The 8,630-nt window shown below is 43.1% G+C and overlaps 1 protein-coding gene across 1 annotated transcript; it reads left to right on the top strand.

Annotated features, from left to right (window-relative positions):
• The first annotated feature begins 291 nt into the window (after positions 1 to 291).
• On the top strand, positions 292 to 3,912 carry LOC115382030 (uncharacterized). The gene is made up of 6 exons (XM_030083675.1): positions 292 to 300; positions 507 to 748; positions 1,767 to 1,907; positions 2,044 to 2,132; positions 2,291 to 2,426; positions 3,762 to 3,912. Exons 1-6 carry the CDS (start codon positions 292 to 294, stop codon positions 3,910 to 3,912), a joined length of 768 nt encoding a protein of 255 aa, XP_029939535.1.
• Positions 3,913 to 8,630: the final 4,718 nt, after the last annotated feature.

The following is an 8,630-nucleotide window of genomic DNA, read 5'->3' as shown; positions in this document are numbered from 1 at the left end:
GAATCATTTTGAAGAAAAATATGTCATTGTCAGGCTATCTTTAGACTCCCTGTAGTCCACTCAGTAATTCCGGCCCACTGGTTGCAGATACTGGAGGAAATGGAGAGAGATTTTGGGATTTCGTGCCCGCTAGGCCCACCGAAGGAGCAATACGTTCAGGACATGCTGGATGTGGAAAACGTGAGGCTGCGCTCAGGAACAGCTCACAAAGTGCCATCAACCTTGTTGAGGAGGAGAGAACAAGGTAGGAAGAAAAATGTTTGAACCGCGGGGTAAAATTATACAAATTTAATGTGCTCGGTGAAGCAGTGACTGACAAAGACGTCAGAACACTTTCTTTCAATTGAATGAATGAAAAACATTGAAACAACAACACATATACTGAGTAAGGTCATTACATCAAAATTTGTGGATTCAGATTAACAATTAGAACTGCACACATTTGCTGATTCCATACCAGATTTTAAAAGAATAAAAGACACCACCCTCATTTTTTTTTGTTTCAGCTGATCAGTCTTCATAAATCCTGGAGGTCTGGCGGTCACTCTCCTTCCTACCGCTCCTCTGCAGGAGCTTTCAGCCCAGACTGGGCCTCTCCCCCCTTCCCTGGCTCCCCGCTGCTTCACAGAAGGTCTAACAGAGCAATACCACCTCTTTCTGTGGGCGGGGATCCACTGGGCTCTGTTAACTCAGGCAGTCCATGTCCGAGTCCCATCAGCCTGGAGGCCGAGACAGAGCGACTAAACAGGTGAATCTGAGGTTGAGCTCAGGAAAACAACAGCAGCACATTATTGAAACAACATTATCTGTCTGCATGTAATCAAAAATGAACAGCTCAGTGAAGCAGAAGAGGATTTCATACAAGCATATGTCTGCACAAATTCTCATTGATGCAGGAAAATTACATTCCTCCCACAATGCTTCATTCAGAAGAGAGGAGAAACACCTTTGAAACGTCAGTCATCATTTTTATAGATTCTTGTACTACATTTATCTTGTTCAATTTTTCAACCTCTGAGCTTCACATTACTGCGGCCTGTTACACGTAACTGAATCCCTCTGGCATGGTGACTCTCAGAATAAACAAAAAGTACCTTAGTTTAAGTGAAAAAAATCTGGCAATGCAACAAGTGCAAATTGTCTTGATTTAGGATAAGTTGTCTTGAAACAAGTCCCTTTATCTTGCTGGAATAGACTTTTTAAGTGAATTTATCTTATCTCAAGTGGAATGAGGCATTTTCTCTAAAAAAAAAAAAAAGTCATAAAAACAGTAAGATGCTGAGTCTTGCAGAAAATAAAAATGGAAAAACATTTCTATTGTCAACGTCTAATCTGAAATACCACCAATGATATAAAGAACTCAATTTTCAAACAGATAAAACAGGACCAAAGGAATAGTAGGAAAATTGGCAAGGACTGACAGATAACACAGTGAATACGAGGGAGAGCAGTGAAGTAAAGCATCATAGACTAAGATAACCACCAGGGGAAGGTGACCTGAGGCCAGGCAACAGCACACCTGAAACTAGTCCACAAGCAAGTAACCATTCAAAGAATTTATAACTTCCGCTGCAAATTAACTGCTGTATAAAAATGAATAATTACATCAGTAAAGAAAAAAAAAATTGATTGAAGAGCACAAGCAAGCCAGTGCACATCAATTTCACATTGAGGTTTGTTTTTTAAGATCTAAGTCAATGACTTCTTCCTGTAAATATTGGTGAAATTAAACATTCTGGTTAAAATTAAACATCCTGTTTTCCCAGATACATTGATAGGCTGAAAGCCAGAAATGAACGTCTGACTGCAGCTCTGGAGCGAAGGAAGAACGAGTTGGAGCAGATTAACCTCACCCTGATCAGACTGGAGTCTGACTGCTCGGCCCTGCAGACGGCTCTCAGATACTGGTACATACGAGTACTTCGTCCTGTATACAAACACATTTGTATATATTCTCTCCTTCTAACAAAGTGCATCAACATATTAAACCATATTTGTCTAATTTTGGATTGTTCTTAATGGGTGACATTGCATTTTGTGCAGCGAGGAGTGTGAGGAGGCCTACAACGAGCTGCTGTCACTTTATGATGCCAAGAAGCTGCAACGCGCTCCTCTGCAGACGGACTCAGCAGGTATTTGAATACCAGGTCTGGAAACTGTGTACATACTAGTACGAAAACAAATTGTGTTGTCACTCACACAGGTACATCCTGCTCATCCTCTTAGACACACACACACATACAAACATACACCCAACACAGTGAAAGTCACACTTGCTCCTTGTCATCAGAGCAGGACAGTGACAGGCAGCAGGCTGAGAGTCCATCGGCTCAGCTCAGGAGCATGGGGACTGAGGAGCTGTCCACCTCCTTTTCAACAGCAGGGGTCACAGAGGAGACGGAAACCAGGAGTCAAACAGGCCACAGGTGACATTTTCAAGCATTATTGACAAACGGCTCACGATGGCTCCGCCAACAATACAGTCTATTATGTCTCTAAACGGATTTGAGACGGCAAAGAACAGAACCATTTTGCTTTCACATGAGAGAAAAGAGACTGTCTCAACTGATGTTACAAAGTTGGCTGCGTTGTTTCAGATCCTTCTAAATTGTGGACATGTTTCAATATTGCACCTGTAGGCCATGATGGGTAAAAAATGCACAGATCTACTGGCGCCCACATGACCCCCCCCCCCCCCCCCCCCCCCCCCCCCCCCCCCCCCCCCCCCCCCCCCCCCCCCCCCCCCCCCCCCCCCCCCCCCCCCCCCCCCCCCCCCCGCCAACACCACACTGTGCCCTAGGCGGCCGCCGTTCACTTATACCACAGCCGGCCCTGCTTGAGGCCTGTCAGGGCTTCATGTGGCACTCTAGGCGGTTCTTCCAGCGCAGCTTGGACCTTGAGGACCATTGCGTGCGATGATGAGGCCCTCTGGCCAGACAGAAACCGGAGGCATGATGCCCATGATGCTTATGCTTGAATGGGGGGTTGGGGGGAAACGTTTAAAAATAAAATGTTTGTCTGAAAATTTGTGACAGGCCAGCTGACAGCTTTGCCTAGGCCCGGGACAACATAATGTTAGTTGGGCCCAGTCCCGACCGTTTGGGGGGGGTGTGAGCGTGCAGCGTGCAGCGCGCTTCGCACCGCACCCGTATGCGGTGTCAGACTGGGGGCTGGTGGGTGCAGAGCGGCGCGGTGCCTCCTGATGCGCCTGGATCCGTGACTGGGGTGCTGGATGGGTGTGTGTGTGTGTCCCCCCCCCCTTTAATTCTGCCCAACCCTGGGCCCGGGACAACACACCCGTTTGTCCCCCCCTGTCGGCAGGCCTGATTGGTGATGTTTTGTTCATCTACAGTGTGAGAGAAGGGGGGTTTGTTCCATTTCTGTAATTGTGTTTCAGTTTTGCTCTACAGTGTTCTGTACATGCTTGGTAGTGTTCCGCCAAAAGCTTAGTTGTGTTTATTCAATGAATGGTATGTGTGTGTAATGTGAAAATATGGCTGTGTTTACCAAATGAAAACACGAGCTCCATTTTGTGAAAATGTTAAGAGATTTGACGGCAGAGTTGTTTTGCAAGGGGATGTAAGGGTTTAGCAATTTGTGTGTGATGTTTGGAGTTTTGTGTGTGCAGTTTTGAAAAACGTGTTTTAGCAATCGAAAAAAAACTGTAAGAAGTTCCAAGTTTGACAGCATTCAGTTAAAATCTTTCCACTTCCACTCATGAATGAATCAGAAAATTGATTCCTCTCTGTAACCCCTCATAGGATACCTGAGCCAGTGGACCGGGAGGCGGCTCTCAGACAACAAATTGAGCGTCTGAAGAAAGACCGGGCCGCCATCTGCCTCCCGAAGCCAGCTCCTGGGGCGGAGAACAAACTGAACCCAGAAAGTGGACACCAAGTTGGACAGATCTGACCACCCGTATAGAGATAATAAGACTGATAACAAGAAGGAGAAATCTTCCCTGTTCCACGAACTTATCTCAGTCAGGGTACGAGCTGCATGTTTGTAGTTTCAAATTTGCATGTTGAATAGTCAATATCCTCACAAGGATATAAAACACGTAATTGTATATACCTTATTTATATTGTTTTATGTTTGACAAAGTCAGACACTTTTTTGGTTTCTCTGTAATTACAGAAAATTGACAAATCTATCTATCTATCTATCTATCTTTCATCTATCTATCTATCTATCTATCTATCTATCTAACTAGCTCCTTGACATGCGATTATATTACAAGTATCTTATAGTGCAGATATTGCTTTCCTGCTGTGAACCATTGTGCGTGCCTCCAAAGGTGTGTAAAAGTTGCTTCTGTTTACAGTGTTTAGGCTTATGAATCGCCTGCCACTTTTAAGGAACACTTGTGTGATCTAGCGTACAATAGCTCTCTCAAAATGTCGCTTTCACAAAAGTAATTATATTCAGTTTAGTTTGAGATCTGGAGAAAGACCTATATGATTATGATCGATATATGTTCATTTCTGAGATGGTAGATTGCGCCACCTGCAGAGCCTAAATTGTTTTACTGAGAGTGTGAGAACCACAATAGAATTCAATAGAAATACAGACCACACTGCAGACTACAACCTAAAAAATTATGACATAGATGAAATACAACCTCTGTGAATAAACCAATTTAATACATTGTTTCAATATATAAAAAACAAATCACTTTATCTCAGGCTTGTAATTGTTAAATGGATGTGGAATATTTGATTAAACAACAATAAAACAGGGAAGACTAAATTCCATTTTATGCCGCTGTGTGTGGTGGAGTGCTGTGCAGTGAGAAATGATGACTTAATATGAAAAAGATTTCACTTTCTGCTGAACATGGTATGATAGATATCTCCTGTTGCTTAAGTTATCTCTGACTGACTCCATGTCTGTCAGTCGTGAGGTATTTTAAGGGTAACAAAGGGTCAACTTGGGGCTTTAACCTAAACTTTTGAATCAGAAGGGTACAGATTAAAATTTGTATGAAATCAACATTGGACTGAAAAGAGAAGGTAAAAAAAATGCACTAGTTGGTCTACAAAACTCATTCAAGAATTCTCCTTTCACTGATTATATTTTCAATGATTTTGTTCAGGAGGATGTCGGATCTGCGATCTCTAATCCGCCTCAAAGAGAAAGAGCTGCGATGTCTGGAGTGGAGTTTAATGAGTCAGAAGGCTCAGGAAGCAGCGGGAGTTTTCATCCCAGAGAGTTTAAGAGAGGAGCTGGAGGATCGTAGAACCGAACAACAGGTACGACAGACTTCTGCTGCACCAAGGCGACCAAAAAATTAATCTGCAATAATACAAAGTCAAGGTGAAACGAGCAAGAGGGAGCAGGACAAGGGTCTACTGTGACAGACCCGATTCAAATATGGGCGTCCCACATGGGAAATCACACATCTACCAAAGCAGAATCCCTCCAGGCCAAGAAGGATATTTTGGTTCCACAGGTTTTTTGCTGGGCTGTCCTGTCAGTGCAGCACAGATTCACCATGCACCTCCATCACTGTCAAACAGCAAGGAGCCCAACAACCGCTGCAGGTTATTGACACCCAATGGCTTGATTAGTCTGTATACTTGCATAGCCTTTTGCCTTGGGGGGGGAATAAACACTTCAGCTCCTCTTAGATAGACCAGTCATCTCAAACGTCCTGCACATTTCTTAATTCCAGCAGAGTTTATGACGCTTGTGCCCAAAGTCACGGCAGGTAAGCAGCAGCTTAACCTGCCAACAATGAGGACAACCCACTGGAGGGTGTTATAGCAACAACAACAACCCAAGGTGAATCAGTCACCCAAAATTGTATTTAGAAAATTTAATATAAAAACCCAAAATCTAACAATAATGTAGCAAAAGTGCTGAGCCTAAAATTTTTTTTTTTTTTTTTTTGCATTATGGAGATGGAGATATAAAAGTGATACACATAATAATGGAAAATGAATTTAATCTTAATGAGTTTAAGCTTATTCATTATTTGAACTGATGATTGGAGAAATCAGTTTTGATGTTTTGGCTTTGAATTTGAAGAAAATAAGTTACCAGTTGGTCTTTCTTTGGAAAAGAATGCCAATCGTGGATCACATTTATTATTAAAAAGTGTATTTCTTTGGCCCCACTGCAGTTGTTTTTCTCTCTCCGCTGTTATGAGTCTGTCAGTCTTACTCAGTGTCCCACCCACAACTATATGCTGTTTACGGCTTAAAAACAGTAGTCCTCTGCACAGAAGTTGAAAAAACACCACAATCCTGTGGGCAACTTCCATAATGACAGGAATGCCCAGTAAAATGCCACAATAATGAACTTTGATGCCTTGAAAATGTTTTTACATTTTGGGCTCATTATGCTGTTACATTATTGACCAGTTATAACATTTTGGGATTCTTTTTTTTTTTTTAATCCACCCATCCATCCATTGGGTTGAGGAATTTTGTTTGGAAACTCCTTGGAGTTTGACACCTGCATGGGGTGACCTTCTTGCCTCAACTGAGACCAGAAGGCCCTGAATGCAGGTTGTGAGGGGGGCCTCTGGTGTGAGGTCTGCATGTTCTTCTTAATTCAGTAGGTTTTCAGATTTCCTCCCTCAGTCAATACGTAGGAGTGAATGTGTGCGGTTGTCCTGTGTTCAGGGTGCGTCCTGCCTTTGTCCACACTCATCAGGAATGACCTACAAAATCTTGTCACCCAAAGTTTGTGGACTGGATCAATATGTAGCTCTGTCTAGAGTGTGTAAAACATGACTATATGTTCTTCTGAGGTTTTCCTTTTAATTTGTTGTGAAACTCAGAGATGATGAGATGAGAGAGAGAGGAGAGAGAGAGAGAGAGAGGAAGAGAGAGGAGAGAGAGAGAGAGAGAGTGCTTATACTCTAAAATGAAGAAATGAGTACTCAAACAAACACCTTTTTGAACATTGTGTTGTTTCAGAATGCAGCTAAGCTTGGTTGTGACGGGGACATTGCTGGTCCTCGAACCAGACCCATCCTAAAAGAGCTGCAGGCTGTTCTTCAGAGGTAAGACATTGAAATGTAACGCTTCAGGCATAAAAAACAGCAAAAATTAAAATGTGACTTTATGAATAAAAAATATTTTGTGTGAAACGTTCAGTGAAACCACCTGATGAGCAGCTCTCATGGGATTTATTTAGAATGACTGAGCAGTACCAACATGTCTCATGGAAATGCAATGAATTATCAGTGGAGGGTTTCTCTGTATGCACACAATAATTGAGGAATGGATTCAAGGCTGCCAGGCTGTTGCTTAGGAACACTGATGGATATGAAGAACTTCTTTTTCGTTTCTCCAATGGAAATATACATTTTCCTGTTCTGACCTTGAGAGACGAATACCTTCACATAAATACATTGAACCAACAGTAAATAAAATGTTAAACTGAAGCAAGTCTTCAACCTTATGCCACATCATTATTGAAGCCAAGAACAGACGATTAAAAGTCCGTATCAGTGTTACACAGTGTTACTGAACATGTTTGCTGCTTTAATGTTGGCCAAGTGTTCCCCCTGCTGACTGCACAGCTTCGGCTGTTTTCAGAGAACAAGCCCTGAAAAAGAGACTGGCTTTGGTCCATGACTCACTGAGCACAGCCGACTCAGACAGCCCGGCACACCGGAGGGACAACGAAGAGCAGATCGCTCGACTCACACAAGCTCACAGGTGAATGAGAACAAATTTAACATGTTGAATTTGTGCCTCTCCATCCCTTCGGATGAAGCAAGGCTGTGAACGTCCAGGTTCTGAATCAGCTCTCATGGGTGTTTTTTTTTTTGTTTGTTTTTTCCAGTAAAGCCTTGAGTTCGTACCGGCAGATTCGCAGGAAGTATCGTGAGCAGGTGTGGCGGCTGGAGCAGAAAGTGGCGGCCATGACGGAGAGCCAGGTCAACCACGGTGGAGCAACAAAGTAGCTGGAGCAGGAGAAGCCCTGGAGTGGAGGAGGGAAGAGACAGTTTTATAAAATACAGATATTTCATTGTTAGTAACCTACCATATGTTATTTTGATCAACTAAGTGCAAATCTGAATATTTCCGCTTTTGTTAACAAACTGTAACTCCTTTACGTGTACACACAGTACCCATATCTGTAGATATCTGCAGTTTATTCAAAATATACCTCTATGCATTTATTTACTCTTCATTGTCGACTTGCCCTGAAGTCACTTGCATCATTATTTGGCTCTTCAGACATGAATGTATAAAGTGAAGGGGTGAACAGCATTAAACAGTGTTTGACCTCTGCCTATAGAGCTCCGGTGAAAGTTGCCAATTCACTGAATCGGATTCCAAAGCTTAACTTGTCTAACAGGACTCACACATCACAAGACACATTCCTTATTTCAGAGGAGCAGCTGTCACGCGCTCATGAATGTGTGAGGCTGATTCAAGGAGCGATCCCACCAAACACCACGGGTCTGACCTCGGGAGCGCATATGTCCATTTTGCTGTAAAAGCTGACTCTATAAAGCTACTGCGCTCTGGCTGCCTCATCAAGGCAAATCTATGAGGAGGGGGATGGGTCCGGGGCTGCACAATGGCTGGCGTGCACACAAATGAGTAATAAGCCCATTCACTTTCTTTGCACCATTATAGCTTCACTTTCAATGGCCTTCACACTTG

This window comes from Salarias fasciatus, chromosome 23 (assembly GCF_902148845.1).
Source record: "Salarias fasciatus chromosome 23, fSalaFa1.1, whole genome shotgun sequence".
Classification (NCBI taxonomy): domain Eukaryota; kingdom Metazoa; phylum Chordata; class Actinopteri; order Blenniiformes; family Blenniidae; genus Salarias; species Salarias fasciatus.
This window is presented reverse-complemented; position numbering and strand designations above follow the sequence as displayed.

What these genes read in the sequence shown, in the direction of transcription:
- LOC115382030 (XM_030083675.1), top strand. An exon ending in CAGACGGCTCTCAGATACTG is followed by an intron (nt 1,908 to 2,043) that starts GTACATACGAGT and finishes CATTTTGTGCAG; the next exon opens with CGAGGAGTGTGAGGAGGCCT. An exon ending in AGGAGTCAAACAGGCCACAG is followed by an intron (nt 2,427 to 3,761) that starts GTGACATTTTCA and finishes AACCCCTCATAG; the next exon opens with GATACCTGAGCCAGTGGACC.